Source organism: Mustelus asterias, chromosome 23 (genome assembly GCF_964213995.1).
Source record: "Mustelus asterias chromosome 23, sMusAst1.hap1.1, whole genome shotgun sequence".
Lineage (NCBI taxonomy): Eukaryota > Metazoa > Chordata > Chondrichthyes > Carcharhiniformes > Triakidae > Mustelus > Mustelus asterias.
This window is the reverse complement of record NC_135823.1, coordinates 62722671-62739420: the sequence shown is the minus strand read 5'-3', so window position 1 is coordinate 62739420 and position 16750 is coordinate 62722671. Positions and strand designations below refer to the sequence as shown.

General features: G+C 43.4%; 1 protein-coding gene across 1 annotated transcript in view; it reads left to right on the top strand.

Moving 5' to 3' along the window:
• The window catches only part of grin2aa (glutamate receptor, ionotropic, N-methyl D-aspartate 2A, a), a 327307-nt gene that overhangs the window by 248139 nt on the left and 62418 nt on the right, over positions 1-16750 (top strand). Inside the window, exons 10-11 of the mRNA XM_078239844.1 lie at positions 4888-5117; positions 13870-14030. Coding sequence (XP_078095970.1) covers positions 4888-5117; positions 13870-14030 — 391 coding nt within the window. The remainder of the gene's footprint in view (positions 1-4887; positions 5118-13869; positions 14031-16750) is intronic.

Below are 16750 nucleotides of genomic sequence, written 5' to 3'. Positions count from 1 at the left end.
TCCTGGCTTGGGTCACTGTCTGTGTGGAGTTTGCACATTCTTCCCGTGTCTGCGTGGGTTTCCTCCGGGTGCTTCGGTTTCCTCCCACATTCTGAAAGAACTGCTGGTTAAATGCATTGACCTGAACAGGCACCATTGTGTGGTGACTAGGGGAATTTCACAGTAACTTCATTGCAGTGTTAATGTAAGCCTAACTTGTGACTAATAAATAAACTTTACTTTAAAAAAAACTTTAAAAAACATTTATTGTTTGAGGGTTCATTCAGATTTGCTGCTGCGTTTCCTACATTACAGTAGTAACTACACTTCAAAAATGCTTAATTGGTTGTAAAGTGACTTTGGGACATCCTGAGCTTGTAAAAGGCACGAGCGTTCTCTTCTCTGATTAAAAAGCAGGCATCCTCCTTTCTGAGCTACTTGGCCATTGAAAATTATATACTTATTTTGCAAGCTCCGATGAAAATATTATCAAACATTGCACATCCTGTCACTACCAAATCCTGAATGGTATGTTTTATTCAGGGGGGTATTGAGTATTATTCTGAACAGTTTGTTACAATATTCTAAAGTCAAATTAGCCCCATGCTGCCAACAGTTACTGTGTACCTCAAGCTACCATCTGGCTCAGGAATAAAATACTTGTACTCGTCAGCGAAAGGCAGCTTTCTAAAGGACTAGCTGCACTCCAAAAAGAAAATTCCTGCCTGCAAAATTTTATTGATATTGAAATTAAAAGATGTCTTTCCTTAAAGTCTTGTTGGAAAGCTGCATCATCCCGATTAATGTGTCAATTAGTTGAAATCTTCGGTGGAAAAGATATCACGCATGTAGAATTTTTATGACCTGATCACGGCTTCCTCGTGATTCAATGTTATTCTTGTCGGCTGCACTTTTCAACGAATAAATAACCTTATGGAACATTGACTTTTCATGAACATAAGCAATACGTTCATGCTACGCAAGTATGAAGCAATGATCATCGCCAACATCTTCCTACTCTGTCTTTTAACCAATCCCCTATCTATGTTAATATATATCCCCAACCCCATTAGCTCTTAACTTGTGCAATAACCTTTTGTGTGGAATCTTACTGGATGCTTGGAAAATCCAAATATACTACATCCACTGGTTCCCCTCTACCTACCTTGCCAGTTAGTTGTGTTCTCAGAAAACAGTGAGAGAAAAATAATAAAATAAATAAAATTAAAATAATCCAAAGATTTGCAGGTTAGGTGGATTAGTCATGCTAAATTGCCCTGTAGTGTTCAAAGATGTGTAGATTAGGTGGATTAGCCATGGTAAATGTACAGGGTTATGGGGGATAGAGTGCAGGGGAGGGCCTTGGTGGGATGCTCTTCGGAGAGTCAGTGCAGACTCGATGGGCCTAATGGCCTCTTTCTGCACTGTAGGGGTCCTAAGTTTCTATTTGTCAAATTCTATTTCCTTTTCATAAAACCATGTTGACTCCGCCTAATAATATTGTGATTTTGAAGTGTCCGTTGCTACAACTTGAAAGATAAATTCCAGCTTTTTTTGACAACTGATATCAGGCTAACTGGTCTGTAGTTCCCTGTGTTCTTTCTCCCTCATTTCCTGAATAGCGATGTTCCATTTGCTACCTTCCAATCCACTGGGATGTTCCAGAACCTCAGGGATTTTAGGAGATCACCAATTGGTTCACAGCGGAGGTGTCTCTTTGACATCTCTTTTAAATCTCACCATGTAGGTCATCAAAAGTAGGGAATTTGTTGATTTTCAGTCCCATAATTTCTCAAGTACTTTTATCTTTACTAATACTAATTACTTTAAGTTCCTCACTTTCATTGGATCCTTTGTTATCCACAATTTATGGTATGTGTTTTGTGTATCCTGCTGTGAAGATAGACATAAAGGACAGGATTTTGAATGCCTGCCAGTGCTGGGAACAGAGATGGACAGGAACTAAAAATAGCCCTGCCAGCCAAATCGGGTTCATTAACTCCATCCCACCTCCAGGCCATTTTTGCTGAGGTGGGATTGGATGAGGCTGTGGGTGGCAGCAGGACTATCCACCTGCATGTGGCAGGTAGCCCCACACAGCTCATTAAGGGCCATTTAAGACTAATGAAAGGAGGCCAAATGGTATTTTTCAGTTGGCTCCACATTCCTGGGGATGGCCATAGCCAGCTTAGATACTTGGGAGCAGCCTCTCGGTGACAGCCTGGGGTGTGGGGGGATGCAGTGTGTAAGCAGACCTAGAGATACCCCCTGCCTGCCTGGGTGCAGTAGTGGCTACAGGTCGTCCTGTAGAGGAGGGGTTCTCTCCACCAGCACCCTCCTCCCTCCCCTACCACTACCCCACCCCCCCAGGAAACCTTCATTTTGAAACAATCTTTCCCTTACTTACCTTGCATCACAACTTGCTGCTCCTGTTTGGTTGCAAGTGCCAGATTGATCCTTCAGCTTTGAGAACCTGCCCTCAATTGGACAGGAAGACCATCCTTTGATTATTTATCGGCCATTCCAGAGATAATCACAATGAGTGACTGTTTCCCAACAGTGCGAGGTTCTGACCACATTTCACCACAGCGGGGATTCAGATACCTGCAGGGAAAATCCTGTCCAGAATATTGGTTCAATACTCTGTCATTTTCTTATTCTGCATTATAATTTCTCCTGTCTCAGCCACTAAGGGATCCATGTTTACTTTACTACTCTCTTCCTTTTTACATACTTATAAAGGCAATTACACTCTGTTTTTATATTTCTGACCACTTTACTCTCATTTTTTTTTACAGGCTTCCTTACCATCAAATGCATTTTTAAGAAGTAGAAACACCTCAGTTATACTGAATAATCTGTTAGAACGAAGCGTCAGTCATCCTACAAACTCAGTCTGTGCTACAAGACTCCTGTTGAATGGAATTATATGTAGGCTCTATAGATAAGTAGAATTAATCGGCTGAATGGCACGATTGTTCCCTGGTAGCTCCAAGAAAGTGAGACTGACTTGTATTTAAAGAGTGCCTTGCTCCACTTCGGAACGTCCCAAAGTTCTACACAGCCACAGAGTTTTTATTTATATTTTTCCCCTAGTTTGTTTATTCTGTCACCCACCTGCACCTTTCTAAGAGTAAGCAGAAAGAAGAGACTAAAGAGAAGATGGAAGGAGGGTTGAAGAAGATTGCGCACAAAGCTCTCTTGAGAAAGGTTAGGTAGGAGAATGATTGGGTCAGCCAGTCGGGAGTGCTCTCATGCGAGGGCATTAAAAAGGGAAAGCAATGGTGTTGCAGTAATCCAGTGGCTGAAGCTAATGCTCCATGGACATGGGTTCAATCCCATTATGGCAGCTGGTGGAATTTAAATTCAGTTAATTAATAAATCTAAAATATAAAATCATCCCAGTAATGGTGGGATGTAATGTTTATTGTTACAAACCCATCTGGTTCACTCATATCCTTTAGGGAAGGAAATCTGCCGTCCTTACCTGGTCTGGCCTACACGTGACTCCAGAGCCACAGCAATGTGGTTGACTCTCAACTGCCCTCTGCAATGGCTGAACAAGACACACAAGTTCAAGGGCCATTAGGGATGGGCAGCAAATGCTGTACTTGTCAAGGATTCCCACATCCCATGAAAGAACAAATAATTAACAATACATTTCTTCGAAGAAGCAAAAGAAAGAATAATAATTTCCAATATTTAAGGCAGGTTAGAGTGGGGTTGAGTATGAAAGTTCCGCCTACCTTCAAAACGAGCAGTTGACATGAAGATGATTGTTGTCTAATTTAAGACACATCTTCGGTGTGATACTGGTTATTCTGAACATGACGGCACGGTAGCACAGTGGTTAGCACTGCTGCTTCACAGCTCCAGGGACCTGGGTTCGATTCCCGGCTTGGGTCACTGTCTGTGTGGAGTTTGCACATTCTCCTCGTGTCTGCATGGGTTTCCTCCGGGTGCTCTGGTTTCCTCACACAGTCCAAAGATGTGCGGGTTAGGTTGATTGGCCATGTTCAAATTGCCCCTTAGTGTCCTGGGATGCGTAGATTAGAGGGATTAGCGGGTAAAATATGTAGGGATATGGGGGTAGGGCCTGGGTGGGATTGTGGTTGGTGCAGACGCGATGGGCCGAATGGCCTCTTTCTGTACTGTAGGGTTTCTATGACTTAACCTCTTTTTCCTTTTGTCAGTTCTGCAGCCACTGGCATTTCTATTCCTGCTTCTCTCCTTCCGTTTTTTGCCACATGTTGCACCCATACTCTTCAAAAATGATCTTGAAACATTTCATTTTCAAGCTGTTCAGTATTCCTTCATTTGCTTTCTTCGGACAAATTTATTCCCACCAAATACACCGTCAGTGATTTATCTTTGTTTTTGCGATCACTTATGTTGTTTTCCACCCAGCTTCACTTGGAGGTTCATCTATTTTTACATTAAGGGACTAAGAAAATAAAACCTGTTTATGCTACTAGTCCTTCATCACTGACACTAACTAAATAAGACATTGCCTCAAAAATCAACTTATGTATTTATCAATAATTATAGACTGCAGTGAGAACTCAGTTTGGAACACTTCCATTTAAGATGATGACATCTGGTCAGCAGCTTTTTAAAGATTTACTAGAAGATTAAAAAGGGACTGAAAGCTACTGGCAATGAGGAATTCAATGCAATACCAACCTGTGCTTGTACCTAGCTGTGGAGCCTACCTGCTCATTCAAGTATTAAGGTTTCTTAAAGTACAGCTTGAGAAAAGAACCTGGAATTAGGGTTATTACAGAACTCTGGTGGCAGAAAGTTTTATTCTTGAAACAAGCTTCCTTATTGAGTGTTTTGAAAGGTGTAGTTGGAAAATCCTGAGCTCCTGGAAAGCATGTGTTCATATACTTTGTTCTTTATTTGCAGCTCCGCATGGTCCATCATTCACAATTGGCAAAGCAATATGGCTCCTTTGGGGCTTGGTCTTCAATAACTCTGTGCCTGTGCAGAATCCTAAAGGAACAACTAGTAAAATAATCGTGTCAGTATGGGCCTTCTTTGCTGTAATATTTCTTGCAAGCTACACTGCCAATTTGGCTGCATTTATGATCCAGGAAGAGTTTGTTGACCAAGTGACTGGACTCAGTGATAAAAAGGTAATCATTGCTTTCATTATTTACCGGTGTAGTCTCTCACTGACAAGAATTTTAGTCCACCACTGAATGACAAAATGTACCATCATATGTCTTTGAACAGATTTACAGATTAATCATAAAGTTTTGCCTATCCTTCTGCAGTATGTTTTGTTGTTGCTGAGATGGTAAAGCGACACTTAGAACCCAAGAAATCCTGATCGGGTCCAGAGCATTCTCTTGTAGAACTGCCGAATGGAAACTGAAAAATTAGGCGACTTGGTTATGTTGGGATTTCTCCTCATTTCATCAGCTGAGAGATAGACAGTCTGATAGATAGAGAGATAGACAGTGGGTGGACAATCTCTGCATCTGCCCCTACACATCAAGGGGGCACATCTGCAGGAGTTCCTGAGCTAGCCACCTGCTAGCTGAGAACTTGTGACAATTCCATTGAGGCACTTGAAAGAACCCCAGACAAAGATAATTGACCCGGGTGGCAATAACGCATTTTATGCTGACAAATGTCATATTTGAGCTGAGGATTTTTAAAAATTGTCCCAGGAAAGGCTTTTTTGTCTCCCAGCAGGCAGCTGCAGGAAAGGATGGTGGTTTGGACTAGAAAGCAAGCCTGTTTTCTGCTGCTGTGCCCTCCCACCTTACACAACCTAATTTCCCGCTGGGCAGCGCCAGTAGAGGAATATTAGACCTCTGGGCCAGCATTGGCAGCCTTATCTTTCACCTGTCTAGGTCCTGCAAACTTCAGAATTCTCTCCCTAAACCCTTCCCGCTCTCTGACTCTCTCTCCTCCTTTAAGAATCTCCTCAAAACCCACCTATGATCAGCCCTTCAACTATCCCCAGCTTTTGCTCCAAATTCATTTTTAGTTGATTCAATCCCTGTCAAGTAATTCTCCATGTGAGTGGCACTTTATAAATGTAAGTTTGTGAGTTTTTTTTTTCATTTATCTATTTGGAATCCTGAAAGTGAAACATGTTGCAAGAAACTTTCATAAACATCATCTTAAGCAGTAGAGCATCACCACGAGGTTGGGGGATTGTTTGTGCTACTGTCCTTCCTGACCTGATGATATCCAAATCTCATGTGTGCAGTCAGGGCAAATATAGATCAAAATCCGCCCTGTAGACAAAGGGAAGACAAAAGTACACACTCTTGTCAACCACCTACCCCCCACCAAGTGCCTGAAGTCAGAGCATAATTAGCAAAGGTTCATTAGACCATCTGCTCAATCTCTCAACTGAGTTATGAGTGTGGTAATAAAAATAAAGTGCCACAGATGCTAGAAAGCTGAAATAATGACAGAAAATGCTGGAAAAACTCAACAGGTCTAACAGCATCTGTGGAGAGTAAAGCAGAGTTAATGTTTCGAGTCCAATGACTTCCTTGGAATCTGGTTCTTGTGTGATAATTGGAGATGCATAGGAGGGGAATGATCTGAAGAAAAATTGTTGCTGCCTCATTTATGCTTCTGGCTCTGAGCTAATTCTAGGCACTATGACAGCCTTATAAGGACAGGCAACCAAGCCAAGAACTTTCTTCAAGCTGCTCCTTCTTCAATGCCATAACTTTGCCAGCTGTGTGACGGGAACTCATGTCTGTGCATGTAAATGAATTTCTGCTGCATTTCCAGTGGAGATCCAGTGATGGAGCTGGAGCAGCTCAAAGGAAGTTCACAGCACATATTTAAATGATCTGCGTAAGGTAAATTATAGAAACATTAGACTGCATTATTTATACTATATTATTGTACAATGTCTTTTTCTGCCAAAGCCACCAATATTTTCAAGAGGTTGAGATTATTTTAAATCTTAGGATCCAATTTGAAAGCACTACAAGTGTAAAAGAATCAATATTGGATAATCCCGTGTGGGAAACAACCTTGAGGTAAATGGACATCCAGTCCTTTGGAGGCATATGTCTCAGATAGTATTCCTCTGCTGCTATTCTGGCCACTAACAGTGGGATTATTATCCAAAGGTTCAAGGCTTACATTTTGAACCAATAAACCATCCATTTACACAATTTTATTTCCCGAACAGGTCAGAAAAGGCTGCAATTTGAAGCATGAATGCATTTTGACAACTCAGTCTATTGAGGGTTAAAGTATAGGCTCTCTTGCATGTTTCACACACAGTCTGTACATTGAGTTTTTATCGTAGCTCACAAAGCAATGTGACTGCATCCAGGACTTTGAAAAGTCCAGAACCCTTTTAGTGCCCTTTCTTGCTACTGGTTCGCTGTGGCGCTGGTGGTGATGAATTCCCCACCTTTCCTGCAAAGTGCATTAGTTACCAGATGAATGCATTTCTGTCCAGCGTTCTGTTAATATCATAGAGACTTCCTGCAGCTGCCTGAAATTAGCTTGAGCCAAAACACTAGAGAATGGTGAGCACTGATTCAATGGGGTTTTATTATCTAATGGGCTGCATCCACCTTATATGCTGCTCGACTCTCCTCACTGATATTGTCTTCCTCCTCCACTATGTTAATGGCATAGAAGGGCATGCTCATAGGCAATGATGTATCTGCTCATCGGAAACCCACATACGGGGGAAGGGGTAGGTATTTAAGGGGAAGGGGTGAAAATCTCCTGTTGGTCTCATACTGTCAGGAACAAGATGAGAGGTCACATGACACCAGGTTATAGTCCAACAAGTTTATTTGAAATCACACGCTCTTGGAGCGCTGTTCCTTCGCCAGGTGAAGGAGTGGAGGGAGGTGCGCAGACACGCAATATATAGGCGGAGTGACGATAGCCCAATACTCACAGGTAATCAAGAGTGTCAAAGGAAAGAAAAGACAGTGTAGGCCAGTTGAATAACAGGGCTTTACAAGTAATCATGAGTGCTAACAGACAAATACAATCAGTTAGGTATAATCAGTATGTGTAAAGTGTTGACGGGCTGTATAACAAGTGAAGGGATGACCTAAGAACCAATAATTTAAGGCAGAGAGATAATTACAAACAATCAGTGAATGGGATGGTGCTAAACACTATGCAAACTAATTCAGGTAGAGAGATAATCACCCGCAATCAATGTGTGCATGGTATCAAAACATGATAGTTAGGGAGATTTTCCCCCCACCGTACAGTATAGTGGGGTTACATGTAGTGCGATATGAACCTGAGACCATGGCAAAAGTTTAAAGGCGGCACGGTGGCACAGTGGTTAGCACTGCTGCCTCATGGCACCAGAGACCCGGGTTCAATTCCTGGCTTGGGTTGCTGTATGTGTGGAGTCTGCAAGTTTGCCAGTGTCTGCATGGATTTCCTCCGGCTGCTCTGGTTTCCTCCTACGCTCCAAAAGATGTGCGTGTTAGGTGGATTGGTCATGCTAAATTCTCCCTCAGCGTACCCGAACAGGCGCCAGAGTGTGGCAACTAGGGGATTTTCACAGTAACTTCATTGCAGTGTTAATGTAAGCCTACTTATGACTAATAATAAATAAACTTTAAACTAAGGCCGCCCTCATGAGTGTAGAACTTGGCTATCAGTTCCTACTCAGTGATTCTGCGTCTCGAAGACCGCTTTGGAGAACGCTTACTCGAAGATCGGAAGCTGAGTATCCTTGGCCACGGAAGTGTTCTCCGACTGGGATGGAACACTCCTGTATGGCGACTGTTGCGCAGTGTCCATTCATCCGTCATCATAGGGCCCAATTTTACCATTTTCATTCTAAGTGCTGAATCTGGGCGTAATGTAGATTCAACTTAGAAATCTGCTTTCAGGCACCCCCATACGCACTCAGCCATCCTCAGTCCCATTCACGCTGTGGGTGGGGCTTAGCGCGGCCAGAACGATCGGAGCTCTGAACTGCGCATGCGCAGTTAGAAAAAAATTAGAAAAAGCGCGCCCGTGTCAGATCGCTCCCGGGCCACAGAAATGCATGCAAATGCCTTTAAATCTTCGTTGCGCCCGTTTTGGGCACGAATCGAATCGCCGCCATTCCCGGGTTTCGGTAAAATGGTAATCTGCACGGACGCGGGCGTGGATCACGTTAATGGCCTCACACCCGACTTTAACACGTTTTCGCGCCCGTTAAAAATGGGGCCCATAGTGTCTGCATGGTCTCGCTGATGTACCATGCCCCGGGGCATCCTTTCCTGCAGCGTATGAGGTAGACTACATTGGCCGAGTTGCATGAGTACCTACTGTGTACCGGGTGGGTGGTGTTCCCTGGTGTGATGGGAGTATCTGTGTCGATATGGTGGGGGAAATATGCCAGAAATGGCTTTTGGGCCATTTTCCTGCCGTGTAAATGTTTCATGCCATGGTTTTGACCTGAAACTATGCTGAAAATAGTGTTGAAATCCCCACAGCGATTTTTTGCATATATCATAGAATCCCTACAGTGCAGAAGGAGGCCATTCAGCCCATCGAGCCTGCACCCACAACAATCCCACCCCGTAAACTTATGTAGTTACCCTGTTAATCCCCCTACACTAAGGGGCAATTTAGCATTGCCAATCAACCTAACCTGTGCATTTTTGCACTGTGGGAGGAAACCGGAGCACCTGGAGGAGATCAATGCAGTCAGGGGGAGAACGTGCAAACTCCACACAAATAATCACCTGAGGCCGGAATTGAATTTAAGGTCCCTGGCTCTGTGAGGCTGCAGTGCTAACCATTGTGTGACGCCCATTTCCCAAATAAGGACACAATACCCGCTGGCCCAATTCAAGATTCCGAGATGCACTACTTACCCCAGCCCTTGAAGGTAAATTTCAACTGATCTCTTAGAATGCAGCAATTCTCTTTGCAGCCTTTCCTATAGCTAATCATTTAGTGGCTCAATTTTGACATTTCTGGATTGAGTTTGACCCATTTTAAGCATTGTTATAAGTAGATAGAGCTTATCTGTTGTACTATGCGCTGTGTAGACTGCTGCTGCAGTGCCTGCAATTTCCTGTGGTGACAATGATGAATAGCTCTGGTTAGGCGGGCAGCATATCTCAACTGCAGCACTTCTTTTATTAAAAAACCTACTTGAGCCACTGAGGTTTCAGCAAATTGGTTTTAATCCTGTGAAAATTAGAATGTTTCTCATATTAAATGCTGGAAAGCAGTGTGATGCTCTGTGCTTGAATCCTGGTTCACAGGAGACTGATAGGTTTGATGCATGGAGCCTTGTACCATACGTGCTGCACCATTTAGGGTAGGAGCAACTATACAGTAGGCACTTGACAACAGTAGGGAGGGAATTCACAGAGTGACACAGAGTGACTCCGACATCCTGATGCACCTCCTTGCAATAGCTGAAGAGATTGGCAATGGCATGCAGACAGATGTCAAGTTAGCATCTCATTTAGACAATGTAGTGAGCAGTGTGGAAAAATCTTAAAAGAGTAAAAACATACACACAATGGGCAGGAGAGATGAGGAGGTTGCCATTCCAAAAAACTAAATGCAAATGTGAAAGGCTGAAAAAAATATTAGCTTGCATTTGAATCTTGATTGGCAGGAGTGGCATATTCTGACAATACTCAGTGGCTGAAAAAATAGGGAATAATGCATACAAGAGAGTAAGACTGTTGATGTACTGGTGAGGTTTTGTAATTAATGAAAGCCCAGTACTGGAACAGTTGTTGCCTTTTTTTATTCTTTCACAGGATGTGGGTGTTGCTGGCTAGGCCAGCATTTATTGCCCATTTCTTATTGTCCTTGAAAATGTGGTGATGAACTGTCTTCTTGAACCACTGCAGTTCAACTAATGTACTCCCACAGTGCTACTAGCTAGGGAGTTCCAGGATTTTGACCCAGCAACACTGAAGGAATGGAATAGAGTTCCAAGTCAGGATGGTCTGTAGCTTGGAGGGGAACTTGCGTTTCCCATGCATCTACTTGGTGATGTTCCTAAGCATCTGCTGCCCTTGTTCTAAATGGTAGAGGTCATTGGTTTGGAAGGTGCTGCCGAAGGATCCTTGGTGAGTTGCTGCAGTGCTTTTGTAGATGGCAAATACTGCTGCCACATTGCACTTTGTCCCCACTTCTGATCTTATGATGGATGGAAGATCATTGATGAAGCAGCTGAAGGTGGTTGTGCCTAGGACACAACTTTGAGGAACTCCTGCCGTGATGCGCTGAGACTGATTTGATTGACCTCCAACAATCAGGACCATTTTCCTTTGTGCTAGGTATGACTCAAACCAGTGAAAAGCTTTGCTCTTGCTCTCATTGACTCCATTTTTGTTAGGGCTCCTTGATACCATACTCAGTCAAATACTGCCATGATGTCAAGATCAGTCACTGTCATCTCACCTCTGGAGTTCAGTTCTTTTGATCATGTTTGGACTAAGATTGTTGTGAGGTCAGGAGCTGAGTGGACCTGGTGAAACCCAAAATGAGCATCAAGGAGCAGGTTATTGTTGAACAAGTATTCCTTGATCGCACTGTCCACGACACTTATTTGTTGATGATTGAGAGTAAAATGCCGGTGTGGGTAATTGGCCAGGTTGGATTTGTCCTGGTTTTAGTGAACAGAAGATACCTATGGTAATTTCCACATTGCCGGGTAGATACTGCTGTTGTAGTAGTACTGGAACAGCTTGTCTAAGGGTTCGGTTAATTCTGGAGCACCAGTCCTCAGTACTATTACCGGAATATTGCCAGGGCTCATAGCCTTTCCAGTATCCACTGCTTTTAGCCATTTCTTGATACCAAATGTAGTGAATCAAATTGTATACAACCAGACTACCAACTATGATGCTGGGGACCTCAAGAGGAGGCCGAGATGGACCATCCACTTGGCACTTCTAGCTGAAAATTGTTGCAAATGCTTCAGCCTTGTCTTACATACTGATAGGCTGGGCTCCCCCATCAGTGCGTATGTGGATATTTGTGGAGCCTCCTCCTCAAGTTAGTTGTTTAATTGTTCACCACCATTCATGACTGGGTGTGACAGGACTGCAGAGCTTAGGTCAGATCTTGTTAGTTGTGGGACCGCTTAGCTCTGCCTATCACATGCTGTTTCTGCTGTCTGACATGCATATAGTCCTATGTTATAGTTTCACCCGGCTAGCACTTCATTTTTAGCAGCCCAATACTGATCCTGGCATATCCTCCTGTACTCTTCATTGAACCAGGGGCTGATCCACCATCTTGATGGTAATGTTAGAGTGGGGGGGATATACTTGGCTGTGAGAATACAGGTTATGGTTGTATACAATTGTGGTGTTGTTGCTAGACATGTGTGCCCAGTTTTGAGTTGCAAGATCTGTTCGAAACCTATCCCATTCAGCACATTGATAGTGCCACACAACATGATGCAGGGTATCCTCAATGTGAAGATGGCACTTCATCTCCATAAGTACCATGCAATAGTCACTTCTATCAATATAGTCATGGACAGATGCACCCCAGAGAGGTAGATTTGTGAGGATGAGGTCAAGTAGGTTTTTCCCTCTTGTTGATTCCCTCAGCATCTCCCACACACCCAATCTAGCAGCTATGTCCTTTAGGACTTGGCCAACTCAATCAGTAGTGTTGCTATCGGGTCACTCTTAGTGTCTAGGACATTGTAAGGTATGTTTTCGTGAGTATAACAATTTCAGGCTGTTGCTGACTAGTCTGTGGGACAAATTTCCTAAATTTGACAGAAGGCCCCAGATGTTAGGAAGGAGGTATTTGCAGGATCGACAGGGCTGGGTGTGCTATTGTCATTTCTGGTGCCTACGTCAATGCTAGGTGGACCATCCGGTTTAATTCCTTTTAAACTTAGTAGCGATTTGATACAACTGAGTGGTTGGCTAGGTCATTTCAGAGGGCATTTAACCACATTGCTGTGGATTTGGGGTCATGTGTAGGCCAGACCAGGTAAAGACAGCAGATTTCCTTCCCTTCAGGGCATTAGTGAACCAGATGGGTTTTTACAACAATCGAGAATGGTTTCATGGTCACTATTACCGAGACTAACTTTTAATTCCAGATTTATTAATTGAGTTTAAATTCCACCGGCTGCCGTGTTACAATGAATAAACCTCAGAGTATGGAAGTTATGCCTATAATTGGATTGAATAATCTTCTCATATCATCAGTTGGCTGAAAGCTAACATAGATGAAGAGAGAAAACAGATTAAATGTAGATTTTACTGATAGCCAGTCAAAGCATTGATTAGAATCTAACTGATTTATATTCATTGTCACAAAATGATGGCACCCAAAAAGAAAGAACAGGATTCAGTGACATATTAGAATATTTACTTGGAAGAAGAATTATCAATATGTAAACTACTGATGCATGTGTTGTTTGCAATGATATCTTGGATTTTAGAAGCTATACTTTTGAACCCAGCATTTGTCAAATGATTATGATCTGATAATGCAGGGTATCAGGCTGAGTTTTTCTCCATCACCTCAGCTGGAATAGCTTGTTAAATGAAATTACTGATAATGCATTTAATGAACTCAATAGTTATAAAGCTTTTGCTGGCAGGAGATACCATCTTTTGGGACGTTTTTGTCCTTCATCATCAGGTTACACTGCTCAATTAAAATGTATCACTCCTGGCTCTTTGACAGAATTAACATAGAAAGCCATAAGTCTGGTCTCGAATCCTGCCCCTGTGGGACACTTAAACCTTTCAATGCTTTACACTTTAAGTGCATACCCAAAACTGATGCTGTTTGTCTCTTATTGCTTAATACATGGAATGTTGAAACTGTTTAGGATGAAAAAGTCTATTCAATTCCAGCGTTTGAAAACCATTGTTGAATTCATTCAAAAACTATTCACTATGGCTTTTGTATCTCTTGTAGTTTCAGAGGCCGTACGACCATTCACCACCTTTTCGATTTGGGACTGTTCCAAATGGAAGCACTGAGAGAAATATTAGAAATAATTATCCAGATATGCATGCGTATATGTCGAAGTACAACCAGAAAGGAGTACAAGATGCCTTGGTCAGCCTGAAGACTGGGTAAGTATTAGATGGCACTAACTATTTTATCCTGGAACAAATTTAAAGCAACCAATTTCAACACATTCAAAACCCACCCACTTGCAAAGAGTTAACATTGGGACCAGACTATATGCTGTATATGTTTTATCCAATGACGCAAATACTCTGCAGTTTTGAATTATACCTGGAATGTGCGGAGAAGTTATGCTAAACATTTTGAAATCATTGGTTAGGTCTCAGTTAGAGCAATTAGTCCAGTTCTTTGGGAAGGATGACAAGGCCTTGGAAAGGATGTGGAGAAGATTTGCAAAGATGATGGCAGAGTTAGAATCATAGAATCCGTTAAGTGCAGAAGGAGGCCACTCAGCCCATTGAGTCTGCACCGACCCTTCAACAGAGCATCTTACCTAGGACCATCACCCACCCTATAGCCCTAACCTCATGCATTTATCCCATTAATCCCAGCCTACAAATCTTGGGAAGATTAAGACAGCATGTTGTTTTGTGACATTTGGAATGTGTTAGAATGGCACTAAAAGACTTCAGTTGTGTGCAGAGACTAGAGAATGTGAGATTGCTTGGGCTTCAAATAAGTTAGGGGCGATTTAATAAAGACGTTCAAAACTGAGGAGGTTTGATTGAATAAGTTTGGAGGAACTGTTTTCACTGCTAGATGAGGTTGGTGACCCGAAGATACATACTTCAGATCATTGCTTAAAGAATCAGAAGAGGGATGAGGAGAATTTTTTTTTTTACCCAGCGAATGCTTATGATCTGCACAACCTGATACATTGTTGGAAGTAGATTCAGTAGTAACATTCAAAAAGAACTTGGATATCTACTGCAAAAGAAAAACCTTGCAGGGCAATGGGGAAAGAGCAGGTGAGTAGGGCTATATGGATATCTCTTTCAAAGAGCTGGCACAGGGATACAGGTACAAATGGCTTCATTCTGTTCTGTATTATTCTAATATTTACATTAAGTATACTCATTAAAAAGAAAATTAATGGTCCAGATCTTCTGGCCTCCTGATGGTCAGAGACAGGACATACCCCGGATGAATTGCAATGATACTTGTCAGAAGCCCCAGTGCAAGAAATTCTCAGGAATTGTCCAAGAAGATTCAATTTCAAAAAAGTCTCCAACTCTTGAGTCAGAGACTTTGGATGGTTCTGACTCAGTTACCTGCACAGTTACCCAAGAAATGTTAGACAGGAAAAAACCAAATCGAACACCTTGTTTACTATGCAACTGACCCTCCAACTCCCTACTGATCTCCCGACATCTCCTTCCAACCCTCTGACCCACCATGACCCTCTGACTCCTTCCTTGAGCCCCCCAAAATCCCCATAACCCTTTGACCCCATAACCCTCTAACTCCCCTTGACTCACTGGGCCCTATTTTACCATTTTGATTCTAAGTGCTGGGTGGACTTGAAAGTCCGACTTTTAGACCCGTTCTCAGGTATCCCCATATGCACTCTGCCTGAACAAATATCAGCGATTCCGAATCGCGCTACAGAAGCCTGTGGGCGGGGCTTAATGCGCCCAAACTCCTGCAGCTCCGATTGGCACCTCCAACTGCACATGCACAGAAAGAAAAAATGATGGAATGCTGCTCCCCTGCCACATCGCTCCCAGGCCGGATAATGCCTCCCCCTGGCCCTCACAGGCATTGTCCCACCCCCACAACATTACTGACCTCCTTATACCCCCATCCCCTCCCACCACCCAGACCGATCACGGGCCCCTCCCCCTTCCCCCCCACTGATCTCAGGCAGAGTGGCAGCGGACCCCCCCTTCCCCCTCACTGATCTCAGGCAGAGTGGCAGCGGACCCCTCCTTCCCCCTCACTGATCTCATGCAGAGTGGCAGCGGACTCACCCCACCCCCCCATCGATCTCAAGCAGAGAGCCATCGGACACTCGGCACTTACCTCCTCACTAACCGGAGCGCCTGAATTGGCCTTTTATGGAGCATGTCTGTTTCTCGCCGATTCTGGATTGGCGAACGTGGTGGTAAAGGGGGAAGTGCCGGTAAGGTTGGGCGTGCAGCCCATTAAGTCAATTTAAATGCACGCAAATGCATTTAAATGGCCATCACGCCTGTTTCGGGCGCGGAACCAATGACGGCCACTTTCGGGCCTTGGTAAAAGTGGAACGGGCATGGGGGCAGGCGCGGATTGCGTTACTCGCCTCACGCCTGACTTTACCAAGTTTCTGCACCCGAAAACGGGTGCAACTTGATGGTAAAATCAGGCCCACTGACTTCTCCCTGACTCTCTGGCTTGCCCATTGTGAATTACTGAAGCTTTACTGTGCAGAAAGAGGTCATTCGGCCCATCAAATCTACAATGTTCTCTGAAAGAGCATCTGACCTAGTCCCACTCCCCTCATCCCCTTAACTTTGCACATTCTTTCTTTTCAAATAACAATCCTTTTGAATACCTCAATCGAACTTGCCTCCACCACCCTCTCAGTATGTTCGTTCCAAACTACAACCACTCTTGGTAAAAATTTCTTTCCTCACTTCACTTCTACTCCTTTGGCCCATTATTTTGAATCTGTGCCCTCTCGTTCCTGATGCTCTCATGAGTGGGAACAGTTTTTCACTATTTACCCTTTCCATACCCCTCAAGATCTTTAAATGTCTATTGAGTCTCTTCTTAGCTTTCTTAGCGTGGAGGCAGACTCGCTGGCATCGTTTAAGACTTACCTGGATAGTCACATGAGCAGTCT